We start from the raw sequence: 18,237 nt of genomic DNA on the forward strand, positions 1-18,237 counted from the left end.
AAAAGTGAAAGTTTAATCTCTTCTGACCCTATATGGATGCCCTTAACACCTTTTCTTCTCTAATTGTGATGGCTAAAACTTCCATTACGATGTTAAAAAGCAGTGGAGACAGTGGGCACCCTTGCCTGGTTCCTGATGGCTGTTTATCTCTTATTTGACTGTTTTTGAATTTCCTTTTGATTATTTTCCACTTCCTCAGAAATTCCTTCTTTGTTTTTACCATTGTTTTTACTCTGGGTACCTAGAGTGGTCCTAGGAAACACAATATTAAAATGGATTGCTAGGGCTGGGTTACTTGTCAACCTTCTGGCAATGGGGATAGCACTGTTGATGGTAGATGAAGTAGTAATAGTCTCTGGCATATTTTGGCAATGCAGTGGTTAAGATTTTTACTTGGGATAAACTTGCAAGGATACAGGTGAAAGTAGATGTACTATCTCATGCAACATGTCTGGCATTTAAAAGATACAAAACAAATTGTAAGGATAAGGATTTTGGAATTGGTTGGCCTTCACTGAGCACTTCTGATTCCTTGAAGAGAAAAAACCACCAGATTCAGGGCAGTTAAGTAACCAATTTAAAGCAAAACACAAAAGTTAGAATGCCTCCTTGACAGTATTTAAAGAGATGCTTATCTTTAGTTACCTGAGGCTCGACAGATCAAGCTAAGGACTTACTTCTAAGAGTGGTATAACTTTAGAGAAGGTTGAATTTTCAGCCTAGGAAAGTCTCCTATGCCAAATCAGGACCTTAATGGGGAAGAGTAAAATCTTGCTACTTAGAATGGTGATATTAGGTAGATGCCCTTTGAGATACTTGAATCATCAGATTCTTCTGAACTATTTGGTTTTGCAGAAGTGGCTAACCCTTTTTGTTGGAAGATAGAGTCCTGCCTTTGCTTGATAACCTTGCAAAATTCTTCAACTAGACAAATGCATAGAAAGGAAATGCTGACTCTCCTCAAGATATGTCCTTACCTCCCCTTTTGGCCACCAGACCCATAACAAGGGTCAAATATCATGATACCCCAGTTGGAGAAGTGCTAGATTTATTAAGTATTTGATACCAAAGGAGCTCCAGGATAATATGGGTCATCAGGAACAAGAAAAGTAGACTAGTACATTCTGAAGATTCTTGATCAGAGGAAGGGGTAAAATATGATGTGGGATCTGGAAGTTGGTCAATGTAGGACCCTATGACACTGGATTTAATATTCTAGTAAGATTATTCTTAGGGGTTGACATAATATGCTGCTGGGGTGGCTCTTGGGAACTTGGAAAATGAAAGAGCTTCCTTTAACAAAGTCCAGACATTAGAACCTTTGTGGAAAATTGTGAAAAAGATTTCAAAAATCTGGAGAAATGTACATGGGTGAATAAATCTGTAATAGGAGATTAGAAAGTTTACCACCAGACTACATTGCTTTGGAAGACCTGGTGAGCACTTATTTTTACCAAAGCAATAGTGAATGTGCTGGTAAGGGGGGATTCTAATAGCTATGAAAAGCTCGGTAGTATACATCTTTTGTAGACTGAGGCTGATGGCAAGAGATGCTGTTACATACTGGCTCTCTACTAGCAATAGGGATCATAGGATCCTGCATTAGCAGAAGCTAATCGGAAGCACTTCAACATTAGAATGAAGATAAGCATAATTATCATGATGATCAGCAGGATCGAAATGGTGGCCAAAGGGTCCTGACATGCAGGAATGTATGGAGATACTAATAGAAAATAGTGTTTCCAGGCATAAGATAAATGCCTCAAATTTAATGAAAATATTAACCTACATATTTAGAATCTCAACAAACTCAGTAGGCTAGACTCAGAAACGTCTTCACTTGGACACACCACAGGCAAACTGTTTTTTTCAACATTTGACCTTGACTTAGTCATCTTCTGAAAAGTAAGTGATGTGGTCATAGTCAGCATCAACACTTTTAAGGAATTCCTGGAATTGATGATGATTCAATCCCTTGGCCCTTATGAAATTTAGTCTTGATGATGATTTGCATGACATTATCCATTTTTAAAGCTCTTGTGCATAAAATTTCCTGATGTATAACGCAAAGATTCTTCATCAAATGTGAGTTTTGGGGGGCAAAAATTGTCTTCTATTAATTTTACAAATCCCACATAACTATATCAGATATGTTGACAATGGACAAAGAAAATTGCTTTAACATATTTTTTACTGTTTCATATAAATCTCTTGATTTAGTTGTGTCTTTTAATGGCACTAAAGAAACCATTTCTTTCATAACATTATATTCATCATCAATACCTGTAATGAAAATAGCAGGTTGAATCACACCACCTCCCTCGACTTAATCAGAAAGAATTAGAACTTTCAATTAGACCAATATTAAGCATTGAAATCGCAACAACAGTAAAAAAGCTTACAACAAAAACAAAGTTCTGGACCAGATGGTTTCACACCAGAATTTTACCAAATCTTCAAAGAGGAGCTTGTACTTGTATTACAGAACCTATTCCAAAACATTGAGAAGGAAGGAGCCCTCACCAACTCCTCCTGTGAAGCAAATATCACCCTGATGCCAAAACCAGGAAAGGACCCAGCAAAACCAGAAAACTACAGACCAATAAATATTGATGCAAAAATGCCCAATAAAATTCTAGCAAATAGAATATAGCTACACATTAAAATAATTAATAATTATTACATCTTGACCAGGTGGGCTTTATCCTAGGGATGCAAGATTGGTTCTACATATGTAAATCTGTAAATGTAATTCACCACATAAATCGAATCAAAACCAAAGACCATATGATCCTCCTAATAGATGTAGAAAAAGCATTCAACAAAATTCAGCATCCTTTTCTGACAAGGCATAGATGGGACATTTCTTTTCTGACTTAATAGGCATATAGATGGGACATTTCTTTCTTTTTTTTTTTTTTTTGGCCAGGGCTGGGTTTGAACCCACCACCTCCAGTATATGGGGCCGGCACCCTACTCCTTTGAGCCACAGGCACCACCTGATAGGACATTTCTTAAACTGATAGAAGTTATCTACAAACCCCTGGCCAGGATCACACTGGATCAAACTGAAAGCATTTCTGCTTAGAACTAGAACCTGACAAGGATGTCTATTATTGCCACTACTATTCAAGATAGTGCTGGAAGTCCTAGGCAATGCAATCAGGTAAGGGAGGGATATTAAAGGGATCCAAATGGGGACAGAGGAGGTCAAACTCACTCTCTCTTTGTTGATGATATGATCTTATAGAAAACCCCAGGGACTCAATTATGACACTCCTGGAAGTGATGAAGAAATACAGTAACATCTTGAGATACAAAATGAATGTCCACAAATCAGTGGACTTCATACATGCCAACAACAGTCAAGCTGAGGATCTAATCAATCCTTTGCTTGCAAACAGTCAAATCAATTCCCTTCACAGTAGTTTCAAAGAAAATGAAATACTTTAGAATACACCTAACAAAGTATGTGAAGAATCTCCACAAAGAGAACTATGAAACCCTGAGAAAAGAAATAGCAGAAGACATTAACAAATGGAACAACATACCATGCTCACGGTTGGAAGAATCAACATTGTGAAAATGTCTGTTCTACTCAAAGTGATCTATAGATTTAATGCAACATCATACTTTGAATTAACCAACATCATATTTTGAGTAACTTGGAAAAATAGTTCTTTGTTTTACATGGAACCAGAAAAAAAAACTCCAAATGGTCAACACAATTCTAAGAAATAAAAAATCTGGAGGCATCATGTTATCAGACTTTAGGTTATACTACACACAAGTCTATAGTGATCAAAACAGCATGGTACTGGCATAAAAGTAAAGACATAGATCTATGGAACAGAATAGAGAATCTAGAGATGAAACCAGCCTCATATCACCATCTGATTTTTGATAAACCAAACAAAAGCATACACTGGGAAAAAGAATCCCAATTTAATAAATGGTGCTGGGAGAATTGGTTTGCCACCTGTAAAAGACTAAAACTAGAAAAAGTGAGTCATGCTGGATAAAAGATTTAAATATAAGACACAAAATGATAAAGACTCTAGAAGAAAGTGAGGGAAAAACTCATAATGATATAGGCCTGGGGAAAGATTTTATGAAGAAGGCTCCATTGGCAACTGCAACAACAACAAAAATAAGTAAATGGGACCTGATCAGGCTTAAAAACTTCTGCATAGCTAAGGACACAATAAACAAAGCAAATAGACAAGTTTCAGAATGGGAGAAGATATTTGCATATTATCAGTCTGACAAAAGGTTAATAGCCAGAGTCTACAGAGAACATAAACAAATCAACAAGAAAAGAGCAAACAACCCAGTTAATCTCTGGTCAAGAGAAATGAACAGAAACTTCTTCCAGGAAGACAGAAGAATGGCCCACAAACACATGAAAAATGCTCATCATCCCTAAACATCAGAGAAATGCAATCAAAACTACCTTGAGATATCAAGACGCAAGATCCAAAAGCTGCAAATGCTAGTGAGAGTGAGGAGAGAAGGGAACACTTACACACTGTTGGGGGGATTAGAAACTAGTGTAGACTTTTTGGAAAGAAGTATGGAGAATCCTCAAAGAGCTAAAAGTGGACTTTCCATTTGATCCTGCAATCCCATTACTAGGTATCTATTCAGAAGAAAAAAAATCATTCTACCATAAGGCCATTTGCACTCAAATGTTTATCACAGCTCAATTTACAATTGCCAAGATGTGGAAACAACCCAAGTGCTTATCAATTCATGAATGGATTAATGAACTTAGTATATATATCTCATAGAATACTATTCAGCTGTAAAAAGATGAGGTATTTACATCTTTTGTATTTACCTGAATGGAGCTGAAGAACATTCTCTTTAGTAAAATATTTCAAGAATGGAAAAACAGGCTGGGTGAGGTGGCTTATGCCTGTAATCCTACCACTCTGGGTGGATTGCCTGAGCTCAGGAATTCAAGACCAGCTTGAGCAAGAGGGAGGCCCTGTCTCTATTAAAAATAATTAAAAAAAAATGGGCATCGCCTGTGGCTCAGTGAGTAGGGCGCTGGCCCCATATACTGAGGGTGGTGGGTTCAAACCTGGCCCCGGCTAAACTTTCCACATCTCAGCTGCCAATGCAGGGTGAGGCAGAGGGCCATTTGTAAAGCTCAGCAGGCAATGTGTGAGATGCTGCTGAGGTATGGAAGTACCCTTAATAATCAAATAAGAGTGCTCACCTGACTTCTAAATAACATAAAATGCCTAATTTTGCAATGGTAGGTTGAAGCATTATTGATAATTGTTGCCTTGCCATGTCACCACTAGCATATGTAACATCTGATGGTGTCAACTTGATTGTGCGCTCTTGGAAGATAACACAGTAGAAGCTGCACACTGCTGGAAAACTGAAGCCACACATGTAAAAATAGCATGAGTACATGTATGTTAATTTTACATGACATTGTGACATGATGTTTTTGTCTACAAAGTTCACACTTGAGAACCATGCAATCGAGTTGCACCAAAGAAATCACAAAAACATCTCATAATGTTTTAGGCAAGTTTGTGATTTTGTGTTGGGATGCATTCATAGCCATCATGGGCTGCATGCGGCCCATGGGCCACAGGTTGGACATCCTTGATCTAAACAGTGACATATTAAAGCTAAGTTAAACCCACAAGTACATGGAGATATGTGTGTACATATGTGCATATGTGGGTATGTATGTGTACATATCACTATCGTGAAAAGAGAGACTATAAGAATTCACAGCAATTATACATTGGAGCATCTCTATTTTGAAATTCATTAATTGGCTCAATGAATATAAACATAATTAAGGCTTATGATAGATATTTCCCAGGAGTTTATCAAAGGAATGGGCCAATTTGCATTAAAATTGTCTATATGTATGTACATGTAAATATATCCATGTTCTATCATGTTTTCACTAACTTTGGGAATTACTAGTCAAAAATATTTCTTTAAGGAATTGACTTGGGGGAGGCCACACAGTTGGCATCATAGCATACCCCAGGTACCCCAGCGCGGGTGATGGGTGCTATCCAGGTGAGTATGTAGGGGCTCCCAGAGGGCTGGAGTTTCTCGGACAAACCTGGGATCCATTGTATGGTTACTTTGCTGCTGTAGACGGACAGCATAGGCAAACAGATACTGATGAACTGCAGAGATGTCTGACACAGTCTGGCATCACAGGAGGATACAAACTTTTTAACCTGGAGATTGGTGGGTTTATGGTTTCAATAGTGGATAGAGATATGTCAGGCACAACAGGCTTCAGTGAATTTAAAGAACTCTGGTATGTACTGAATGGTTGGAGACAACACTTCATCAGCTTTTTTTTTTGAGACAGAGTCTCATTTTGTCACCCTTGGTAGAGTGCGGTGGCATCATAGGTCACGGCAACTTCAAACTCTTGGGCTCAAGAGGTCCTCTTGCCTCTGCTTCTCAAGTAGCTGGGACTACAGGCGCCCACCACAATGCCCAGCTATTTTTAGAGATGAAGTCTTGCTCTGACTCAGGCTGGTCCCGAACCTGTGAGCTCAAGCAATCCACCGCCTCGGCCTCCCACAGCGCTAGGATTACAGGATTATAGGTGTGACCCAAGGCACAGGGCCACTTCATCAGTTCTGAAGAGACAGGAGTGGAAAAGTGGAGCCTCAAGAATTGTAAAAGGCCCTGACAACAGTGGGATTTAGGTTGAGTCCCCAGGCTGTGAATTCAGGTGCAAAATGGTATAGCACCAATGAAAAGATCACCTTTGGTGACTCCATGCTGTGTGAAACTGTGGGCTCTCACAGATAGCTTTCTGGAAGAGGGGATACTGCTTAGCAAGGTGTTGTGAATTTCCTATACGATGATTTCATTCAGTGTGTCATGAGTGTTTAAATCAAGAAGGAAGCTGCATGAATATAATCGACATTCCAACCGGAGTTCTCCTTCACCCTTACTCTTTGCCTTCAGTATTGTGTGTAAACTTGCATCACCACTTTTCCTTGATAGTTGGTTTAAGGGTTTATTACTTCTGTACAACTAAAGTTTTGTTTTTAGTTTCGATAATAAATTCTTTGAAACTTAGTAATACAAGTTTTCTTATTTTCTTACTAAACCTATTTTATGTAAATTTAAGTGTGCACAATGTTTAAGGCACATTCTTTTTCACCGTGAGATACTTGAAACTTTTAATCAGACTACACCTGTTATCTTTCTCTCTTGGAGGGCCTTTAATGTGGCATTGAAAGTTTTATGTATGAGTATTATATAAATGATTTAGACTCACTTGGATAAAACAAAGTGATAGTTTTTGTCAAGCTTCACCTTAGTGGAAATTAAGCACAGGCTTTAATACTTACAGATATTTTAATGGCCTTATGAATCAATAAAAGAATGCAAATGATTATTTTCTGCCTGTCTAAAATCTGTGGAATAATTTGAATGGCAGATGCTGTCGTCAAGACCCTCCTCTCTGTCATCATCCATTTAAATCTTTGTTAACTATACTTAAAAATCTTGTACATTAAAAAAAATACTTGTACATTATAAACTAAACTTTATAAAAAGAAAATTAAGAAAAAGATGAAGGGAATATATAAAATATTAACTATGGTTATTTTTGGCTAATGGTATTCTAGGTAATTTTAGTTTCCTTCTATATATTTCGGTATTTTCCACATTTTCTATAACATATGTTTTCCTTTGAAAATTAAAAGATGAGGCTCGGCACCTGTGGCTCAAGCAGCTAAGGCGCCAGCCACATACACCTAAGGTGGCGGGTTCGAATCCCCAGCCCGGCTCGCCAAACAACAATGACGGCTGCAACCAAAAAAATGGCCGGGCGTTGTGGCGGGCGCCTGTAGTCCCAGCTACTGGGGAGGCGGAGGCAGGAGACTCGCTTGAGCCCAGGAGTTGGAGGTTGCTGTGAGCTGTGATGCCATGGCACTCTACCCAGGGGGATAGCTTGAGACTCTGTCTCAAAAAAAGAAAATTAAAAGATGTTAATTTTTAGGTGGCACCTGTGTTTCAAAGGAGTAGGGTACTGGCCCCATATACTGGAGGTAGTGGGTTCAAACCCGGCCTCGGCCAAAAACTGCAAAATAAAAAAGAATGTTAATTTTTAAAATATCAATACACCCATTTTGATATGCCATGTGTTCATGCATTAGAAAATATACGCAGCGGGAAGACTGGAAAGAGTGTAGCTAAATGTTGACGTAGCACCACGGGGAGTCAGGATCATGAATTCATTTTCTCCTTTCCTTCTCCTTTTCCAAATAATTTTTTCACAAGCAGGAATTACATCTGTCATGGAGGAATTTTTAAAAAAAGTTTAAGCTATGGACTTTCAAGTAAGATTTGGATTCTAATGTTGGCTATGCCTCTTACTGTATGGTTTGGTCATTATAGGTAACCTCAAGAGTCTTGTTTTCTCATCTTTGAAAAGGTAACATTTACCTCTTCGAGTAGTTTTGAACATAAAAAAGTGTTGATGTGGCAAACACCAAAAAAAAAAAAAAAAAAGAAAAAGAAATTGATTGCCTTAAGCTTTTAGTAATAGATAAGACATTTCAATGATTTAAGACTAACTGTAAGCCCATTTCTCTCTCATATAAGTTCAGAGATAAGCAGTTCAGAGCTGGTGACAGGATTCTTCAAAGGTGGCTTCCATCCCTAAGGCTATAGTCTAAGATGTGTTTTCTGGAAGTTCTGCTAACCAATTTGACTTACCTTTCATTTGTCACCCCTAACTGTAATGAGTGCTTGGAAATACTGTCTTTTAACCAGGCACATTAAATAAAATCAGGGTTTCCTTAGGAAGAATGGATGTTGGGTCATTGGTAATAGTCTCTGACTATTTCTTTGATTCCTCCTAGACTAAGTATGTATAGGCTTTAAATTACCTTTTCTATGAATTGTCTTTTTGTGTCCTTGCCAAGTTTCTATCTTGGTACACTTAGAGCTATTTTATAATCTGCTTAAGCTCTCAATATAATTTTAGTAAGATGCTCTTCTCATGTGATATTTTGTATTTTTCTTTTTTTTTTCTCTGCTTTAGATGGGGGTGATGCCAATACAATTTCCCTTTGGATGGTCTTTTCTCTTAGGATGTCCTGCAGGCTGCCCTGGGAACCATAGGAAAGATGTGAAGCTTGCCAGGAGCACTAAGGATAGCCACCCTTATGAAGCAGTGGAGACCTCTGCTACTAGGAAGTGTTCTTAAGACCCGCATCCGTGAACACATGGAAAGCACCGGACATCTCACCCCCTGCAGGGACCACTGGTTCTGCAGAGCTGATGGCTGGCAGCAGATACTTTGGAGAACAAGAAGGAAACAAGGGTCCTGGACAGGATCTAGGGGAAAAAAAGGCCATCAGGGAATAGGATTTTGGGTGGTGGATGCTGATTCAGTCCTGGGTTATGAGGATGCTTTTGTGTCCAGGAAGCAGTTGTGCTCAGAAACAGAGAAGTATTGGGCCTGAACCCTGTGCCTGAGCCAGGGCTGCCAAGTTTCTGGCACCGAGATTCCATCTAGCATCTCCTCCTCCATGAAGAGTCCAGTGTTGACCAGGAATTGCCTCAGGTAACAAGGCAGATCAGCCCCTCACTCCACATTCCCTCACCCAGTCACCTGCTCGCCTGCCTTTCCCCTTCACCTTTTCACTACATCTCTGGAGGATGCCGGCTCTGGCCATGGAGGCAGGAATGGGTTGGTGGACAGTGTTGCAGTTCTCAAAGGGGCTTGCTGGGTGGGGTTTGGCTCCCTGGGTTGCTGAGGGCACATGGTGCAGATTCTGTCCATGCTGTGAGGGGAGCCTGCACTATTTCTCCTAGACAAGGGGAGAGGACATCCAGGCCACCATGAGATGAGGGCTGCCTGAGGAAAGGAAGCCAGCACCTATATATATGCAAATACATACTTGCACACCCTTTACCTACATGTGGGACACACTCTTCTGTGGGTAAACTTGTGCTTTGGGTACTTTGGTGGGGAGAGTGTGGGGGTGGTTAGTAGAGATTCAAACTCATGGAATTTCCATCTGTTTTGTTCAAGTCCCAGTGTTGGAAATTGCTGAAGCCATAACTGCTCTTTCAGATGGTCTGAAAATCCCTATTTCAGTTCACTTAGAAAACATCCCTCACTCTTAACAACAGAGAGTTGTTTTCCAGCGCTCAACAGCAGGCCTGCTGCTGCCCCCAGCTGCCATTCTTTCCCCCTTTAGGAAGGCTGCCAGGAATGAAAAGGGGAGGCGGAAGAAGTGGGCGCATGGGAGGCAGGGCCAGGGGAGAGTGGGATCCACGGGCTCCAGTCTGAGGAATCTTCTTTCTGCTTCCCTCCTCTGTTGTGGGTGCTTCTGCTCAAAGCTACCAGGTGAGTCCAGGGCCAGAGAACGGTGGGGCTGGCTCAGGGCCTGCTGCTAGTGGTGGTGAGGGCTGCCCTGGGCTCTAGAGAGGCTTCTGCAACTCTGATGTACACCCAGATCACCCGAGGATATTATTAAAATTCAGATATTTTGCAACCCTGGGATGTGTGACCTCAGATTCTGCATTCCTGGTCATGCTGGTATTGCTGCTCCATGGCCACACTGAATAAAAGCCCCTAGAATGTTTTCCAGTCTGGGTGGGGTGAGATACGGTTATGAGCCTGGATCTGAACCTCCGGGGCCCTGCTTTCTACACTGGACATTCCCTTCCTCACACCCTAACTCCTTGAGATGGATTCTACCACCAGAATCCCGCATTTTTTCACCTCCAAAACAATAAGACATGCTTAGCAAAGTTCTTCTCAAAGTCATAATGGAATTTCAAAAAATCTGTGAGAATATTTGACAAGCCCTTCAAGCCTTTATTCCTCTCCCAACTTTGGAACTCATAGTTACTACTTGGCTGACTAAAGTCTTGACAGGACCGAGATCCTGCTAACTTTAAAATTTATTTGCAAATTGTTTCTCCATTCTTAGAAGCAGGAGTGTCCTTTAAGCTGAGCTTTGTCAACAGTGCTGAGCTGGCATCTCTGGTAGCATCTCCCCTTTCTTCTGCCTCAACTCTGTGGGTCCTTAAATTTGGCTTGAGGGTAAAAGCTGAACACTTGTTCATGGGAAGAGGATGTGTGTCTCAGAGAAGGAGACAATAGGTGGGGCGAGGGGACAACTGGATCTGACTTAGGAGACTACAGGGTCCCAGGAAGGGAGGGGCTGAAGGGGGATGAAGCCATTGTACAGAAAGCTCCTTTTGGTTTGCAGACTTGGGGAGGTGGAGATGAATTTGTCTGTATACTCCAGGAGGCCCCAGATGAATGCGTATGGAATAAGCATCATTTTGGTGATAGCGGCCGTAGGTGAACCACAAGGAAGTGTGTTTAGGTTTATTCAGTGGAGCTCTAAACCAAGGGGTCCTCAGACAGTCCTTTTGTCCTGCTATTGTCCCTCTGTCCCTTCCAACCCCCCAAAGCTCTGTGGTGAGCTCTGTGGTGGAGAAGGCTAGAAAAGCCCTGTGAGATGCTCTGGTACAGACATCTTGCTCTGCAGAGCTTGTGACTGAGGCCACAAGTGGAGAACTGATGACCCAGTGTGACCCTGATGTAGCACTTTGTAACTAGGGTGGAATATGCTCTCCAGGGGACATTTAGTAATGTCTGGAGACAGTCTTGGTTGTCATAATGTAGGCAGGAGGAGAGAGGTGTGTTGCTGGCATTTGGTGCATAGAGACCAGAAGTGCTGCCAAACCACTCTGTAATGCACAGAACAGGCCCCCCCCAACAAAGAATTATGGGCTTCCAGATATCTATAATGCAAGGTTGAAAAACCTGATACCAGTATCAGAGTGAACCTTCCTGTGGCCCTCTGTGGAGTTCAGTATTTCCCCAAACAAAATTTAGCCAAATATTTATTGAAAAACTACTTTTTTCTTCAAGCACTTCATGAAATGCTTTCTCTTCCCTGATAGTGATTTTGTTTTATTATTGTCTTGATTTTCAATTTAGGAAAATAATATTTTAAATTATTCATTTTCTCCTTCTGAATTCTAGAAGTGTTTTTCATGTATGTTTTCCAATACCCCAATTTGATTTTCCTTAGAATTGGTCTTATTGCCTTTAAGGTGGATTTTAAGTGTTAGTGATTGTGTCTTTCTCTTACCCTATTTGAAATGGGTTTATCATGCATTTAAAAAAATCCATTCACTCTCCCTTTTGAAGAGTCTTGGGAGTGATAAGAGAAATCTTTATCTTCAATCTGCCATCTTTAATCATGAGACCAATTCTGTATCTTTCTAGAGACTGAAAATATATTTCTTCAAAAAATTTTAACCCTCCCCCCTTTTTTTTCTGCAGTTTTTGGCTGGGGCGGGTTTGAACCTTGAACCTACCACCTCCGGCATATGGGGCCAGCATCCTACTCCTTTGAGCCACAGGCGCTGCCCTTAACCTCCTTTTTTTCCTTTACAACAGGGGTTTTCGTTTTGCCACCCATGCTGGAGTACAGTGGCTCACTGCAACCTCAAACTCCTGGGCACAAATGATCTTCCCATCTCAGCTTCCTGAGTAGCTTAGCTGGGAATACAGATGTGGGCCAGCATGCCCCGCTTAATTTTAATGTTTTTTGTAGAAATAGGGTCTCGCCATTACCCCAGCTGTTCTCAAATACCTAGACTCAAGCCCTCCTCCTGCCTCTCCCTCCCAGAGTGCTAGTATTATAGGTATAACCCAATTTTATGGAAAATAATTTTTAGTGGCCTAATAATATACCTCTGAGTTTTCACAGTCTATGATGGAGGTAGAAAGACAGGGACTGAGGGGCAGGCAGGGGTTCAAAGTCTGACTCCAAGTGACTGAAATATAGTCTCCTGGTGGATAGTGACATATTTCTCTGGTTAACTGAGACTCTTAGAACAGTCTCTTGGAAGCATCTCAATCTATTTCTCTGCACAGAAATGACTATTCTGTCTAAACTTTGATATATGGCTTGCTCTTATGTATAGGTTATAACACTAATGCCCATTTAGAATTGTTATGTGAATATTTCTGTGTATTACAATTGGGAAGCTGATGTGAGACAAACGAGGCATGTCTGATTTGTTGCCACGTTACCTTAGAAACCCAGGTTGTTAATTAGCAAAGTTAAAGGGAGATAACTAATCACATTCATAGAGAGGAAACAAAGGGGAGTCTGAATTACAGGGAAGATAATTGGGGGCATCAAATCTTCAAAGAAGCAGGAAAGGAGAGACCCAAAGACGTAGATTGGAAGGGAAAGCTTTGGACAAGTGTAAGTCTGCCTCTTTCTCTAAGATGTTGGAGGAGGTATGAAGACAAGAGATAGTAGGAGCTGTGGGAGCTCATATCAAAGAGTCTCTATTTTCTCTGTGGAATAAGAGGTTTGCATGGTGTCTGTCTGATAAGCTGTAACAAAATACTTTAGACTGGGTAATTTATACACAACAGAAACGTATTTCTCATAGTTCCAGAGGCTGGAAAGTCCAAGATCAGGGCACCAGCAGATTTGGTGTCTAGTGAGGGACTGTTCTTCATAGATTGTGACATCTGTGTGTCCTCACATGGTGAAAGGGATCTTATCCCCTTCAGGATAGGACCTAAAGGCCTTCTGTCATGGTTTGGATATTGTTTGTTTGTCCCTGCCAAATCTCATGTTGAAATTTAATTCCCAGCATGGTGGTGGTATTTCAAAGTAGGACCTAGTGGGAGGTGTTTCAGTTGTGGGGGAGGATTCCTTATGAATGGCTTAGTACCATTATTATGGTGTGAGTTCTTGCTCTTGTGAGACTGGGTTGGTTCCTGGGAATAGATTAGTTCCCTCAAGAGTGGGTTATTATATAGCCAGGTTTGATACCTCTTCACATGTGCCCACTTCCCCTTTGATCTTCTCTACCATGTTCTGACACAGCATGGAAGCCCTTGCTAGAAGCTCAGCAGATGTCAGTGCCATTCTTCTTACACAGCCTGCAGAACCATGAGCTAAATCAATCTCTTTTCTTTACAAATTACCCAGTCTTAGGTGTTCTGCTATAGCAATACAAAATGGACTTTGACATTTGTTGCCATTAGGGTCTCATGGAAAAGCCATGTCGCCAAGAATAAGCACGCTTATTGAAATTGTGTTTTAAATAAAGGTGATGATTTGCTCGCTCAGGCAAAATGGTGAGGTTTATTTACTGTTGGTTTATATAGTCAATCTTGTACATGCGTGCTATACATCAATGACCTCATAAATATTCATTACAATCCCTCTGCACATGCGCATTGGACACTAATGACTTCATTAATCCATTTGAACATCTTGTGACTACTCGCCTTGTAAGTAGCTCCTTCCTAGTAATCTGATAATCCACCCAACATACACTTTTAAGCATAACTCTTTCAACATAACCCAGTTTAACATAACTTAATGGAGAACATGTTGTTAGCCATTACTTCTTTGTTCTTATCTGATGAAGCCTGAGGCTATGGAGGAAAGAGTTTGAAAGTCTGTCCTACTAACCTTGCTATTTGGAGGCATTTGTTTTGATCTTTAAAATAACGCATAGAGAAACTTCTAGGGCATACAGAAATTTGTGTGCAAACCTTACGCCTGCAACCAACCAGGCCGACCTTAGGTCAGGGGGTTTTTAGGCCTGCAACCAACCTGGCCATATGGGATTCTGCCTCCATTTCTCAGGAGTCTGCCTGCACAAAGTCTTTTCGCTGCTCTCTCTCAAACAGCTTTTTTGGCCAGAGGCATATAGGCCTTTTGCCTACAGACATCAGTCCCCTAAAAGCCCCCCTCTTAATGCTCTCACACTGGGTACATCAGTTCCCTGTTATCTGTGGGGGATACATTCCAGCACCTCCAGTGGATGCCTGAAACCATGGATAGTACTAAACCCTATATGTCTTTTCCTTTATATCAGTGGTTCTCAACCTTCCTAATGCTGATAATCTTTAATACAGTCCAAAGGGGTCATGACCCACAGGTTGAGAACTGCTGCTTTATATGTGACTTAAAATAGTTTATAAATAAAATATAAATGTTATTATTATAACTAATCATAAAATCAAATAAATGTAACAGTATATCAGCGTCACTACTTTTGTGCTTTGAGTCCATTATTAAATAAAATGAAGGTTACTTGAATGCAAGTACTGTGATAGTATGGCAGTAGATCTGAAAATCCAAACAGCTATTAAGTGACTAACAGGTGGGGAGCATATACAGTGCAGATATTCTGGACAAAGTGATTATTTACATCCTGGGAGAGATGGAGAGGGATGGCATGAAATTTTATCACCAACTCAGAAAGGCACACAATTTAAAATTTATGAATTATTTTTGTAATTTTCCATTTAATATTTTGAACTGTGGTTAACCATGGACAACTGAAACTATGGAAAATGAAACTGATGATAAGGGGGGAATGACTGTATTTGGTTCCAACATATGAATTTTGGGAAGACACCAACATTCAGACCACACTGCATGGTCTCCTGAGAGTGAGAGGAACCAGGTATGTGTGTTTGTGCTAAATGGGGACCATTTGAAAGAGCATCTCGGTGTTGGAGAAGACTACTGATTGGGACAAAGGTGAAGATGATAAACTTGGGATTTGTAGCATGATGGCATTTCGTCTGGGTAACTGAGGAATTTCTAAAGCCTTTCCTGACTGTGGTCATCTTTTACTGTGAGGGAGATATTTGCTCAGAGAACAATGGTAAACAGGATTTAGATTTTCAATTTCTGTCCAATCTCCTCTGGCTTTGGCCCAGAATCCTATGGCATTTAATTCTGGTAAATTCTGCTAGCTTACCTCGAAAATATTCTCTTTTTCCTAACCTAGTAAGGCCTTACAAGAACCTTAGACTAAAGTCTTGATACTTGCCCTGTTCATTCCCTCCCATTCCCATGTAACTCTCTGTAGTGCCAGTGTTCTAATTTCAACAGACCAGAGAGAAACTCAGGCTTCGAGGGCAAGAGCAACATGCTGTATTCAGCTCAGAGGCTGGTGAGCTATATCGGAGGTCTGCCCTTATCAAGTTCCTGGTGGTTGTGGAGCTGAGGTACATAGATCATCCACAGTCTATGTTCTGCCATTTGCACAAGGGGAAGGCCCTGTTTGCCTTTATACCCAGGGGAACAAAAGTGGTAACATGACAAGCAACAGCTACATGAGCTGATGTCACTGTATACAGTATGGCTATCCAGGAACACAAGGTGCTTTTCAGCAAAGCCATGCTGCAGAAAGCCCAGACAGCTTTATCTTGTCCCACACCCAAATCCATGGGCGAGAAAGCACAAACATCTTTGTCTGTCCCTACACTAACCTAAACTGGATCTCTACTATTTCCACTATTATTATTTTACGTAGATGATTTCATTAACAAGTAAATAGATACAGTCTTGGTATTTGATCAACCAGATCTTGGAGAGGAGTAAAAAGACTTGCCTCAGGCCGGACGCGGTGGTTTATACCTGTAATCTTAGCATTCCGGGAGGCTGAGGTGGGTGGATTGCTTGTATTCAGAAGTGCGAGACTAGCCTGAGCAATAGCGAGGCCCCCCCCCTCTAAAAAAACAAACAAACAAAAAAACCAAACAGCTGGCGCTTTAGCGACCGCCTTAGTCCCAGCTACTCCGGAGGCTAAGCCAAGAGGATCGCTGGAGTCCAAGAGTCTGAGGTTGCTGTGAGCTATGAGGTCATATCACTCTACTCTACTCGGGCCTGTCCCTAAAAAAAAAAAAAAAGGGGGCTTGCCTCCCCATCCTTGGACTAGGAGAGATAGGGTGGAGTGGAGCTCCCCCTACAGGACAGTGAATAACGCACACGCACTGATCCCTGTCTTCTCTCCGCAGCAGCATGTGCGGCAGGTTGCTGTGGCGGCTGCTGGCTGAGGAGGCCAGGTACTCCACCCCGGTGGGGCGCCTCCTGCTTCCTGTGCTCCTGGGATTCCGCCTCGTGCTGCTGGCTGCCAGTGGGCCTGGCATCTACGGCGACGAACAGAGTGAATTCGTGTGCCACACCCAGCAGGCTGGCTGCAAGGCCGCCTGCTTCGACGCCCTCCATCCCCTCTCCCCGCTCCGCTTCTGGACCTTGCAGGTCATGTTGGTGGCTGTTCCCAGTGCCCTCTACATGGGTTTCACCCTGTATCATGTGATCTGGCACTGGGAAGAATCGGAAAAGGTGAAGAAAGAGGAGGAGACCCTGCCCCATGAAGGGCAGAGCAGCAGAGATGCCCCAGGGGCTCAAAGCCCCCTGCTGCTCTGGGCCTACGTGGCACAGCTCGGGGCTCGACTGGCCCTGGAAGGGGCAGCCCTGGGAGGGCAGTATCATCTGTATGGTTTTCAGGTGCCCAGCTCCTTTGCATGTCGTCGAGAGCCTTGCCTGGGTAGTATAACCTGTAATCTGTCCCGCCCCTCTGAGAAGACCGTGTTCCTGAAGACCATGTTTGGGGTCAGTGGGTTCTGTCTCCTGTTTACTCTTTTGGAGCTTGTGCTTCTGGGTTTGACGAGATGGTGGGAAACCCAGAAGCACAACACTTCTTCCTCTAACTACTGCCCAACTTCAGAGAGCACTAGAAGATGCAAGGAACCAACTGGTAACTTTCCAGTGGTGGAAACAAAAGAGCAGTTTCGAGAAGCAGGTGAGAGGGATGCTCTCTCTTACTGATGTTTCTGTCCTGCTGACCTCCTCTTGGGGTGGGTGCCTCAGCCTTCTGGAAAGTACAGTGTACAAAGTAGATAACCAGGTTCTAGGCAGATGTGTTCTGACCACTGCTCCCAACCCATCTCCCAATGTCTATCCCCTTACTTTGAGGATTCCTTCCAGTGAACCAGGAAAAGAGTGCTAGTCCATTGTACCTCCTGAATTTCTGTTTAGTTCTCTTCACACGTAGGAAAAAAATCTCAGCTTCTGCTTGATTCTCTACTTTGCAGAGTTATGAAGACACCTGATTTGCCTGAAGGAAACCCTATGATTGGATCTTCTTCCCAACATCCATTGAGTGAGGATTCATGTCCATGACAAATTAGAGGCTGTTGAAGGATCTCTAAGGGCCATGGTGGGCCCTGCTGTCTGAAGCATTTCCTTGAAGAGTTCCTCATTGTGCCCTCTTACACAGATTCTCTGGTGTCAGCATCCCAACTTTCATGGGCTCAATTTAACAGTCAGAAGCCTCCATAAACAATGATTCTCCCTTGCCTTGCTCAATAAATATTGACGACTTCATTGGCATTCTTGTTGCTGAAGA

At 41.9% G+C, this 18,237-nt stretch overlaps 1 protein-coding gene and 1 pseudogene across 1 annotated transcript in view; both read left to right on the forward strand.

Annotated features, from left to right (window-relative positions):
• LOC100966296 (gap junction gamma-3 protein) overlaps positions 1–18,237 on the forward strand; it is an 84,140-nt gene extending 65,903 nt beyond the window's left edge. The window contains exons 3-5 of the mRNA XM_003798915.3: positions 9,111–9,586; positions 16,847–17,631; positions 17,924–18,237. Of these exons, the coding sequence (XP_003798963.2) occupies positions 9,552–9,586; positions 16,847–17,631; positions 17,924–17,931 (828 nt within the window). The 5' untranslated portion in view covers positions 9,111–9,551 and the 3' untranslated portion in view covers positions 17,932–18,237. The remainder of the gene's footprint in view (positions 1–9,110; positions 9,587–16,846; positions 17,632–17,923) is intronic.
• LOC100965980 lies at positions 5,673–6,897 on the forward strand (annotated as a pseudogene).

This window comes from Otolemur garnettii, unplaced genomic scaffold, assembly GCF_000181295.1.
Source record: "Otolemur garnettii isolate 467f Iridium unplaced genomic scaffold, OtoGar3 scaffold00142, whole genome shotgun sequence".
Classification (NCBI taxonomy): Eukaryota; Metazoa; Chordata; class Mammalia; order Primates; family Galagidae; genus Otolemur; species Otolemur garnettii.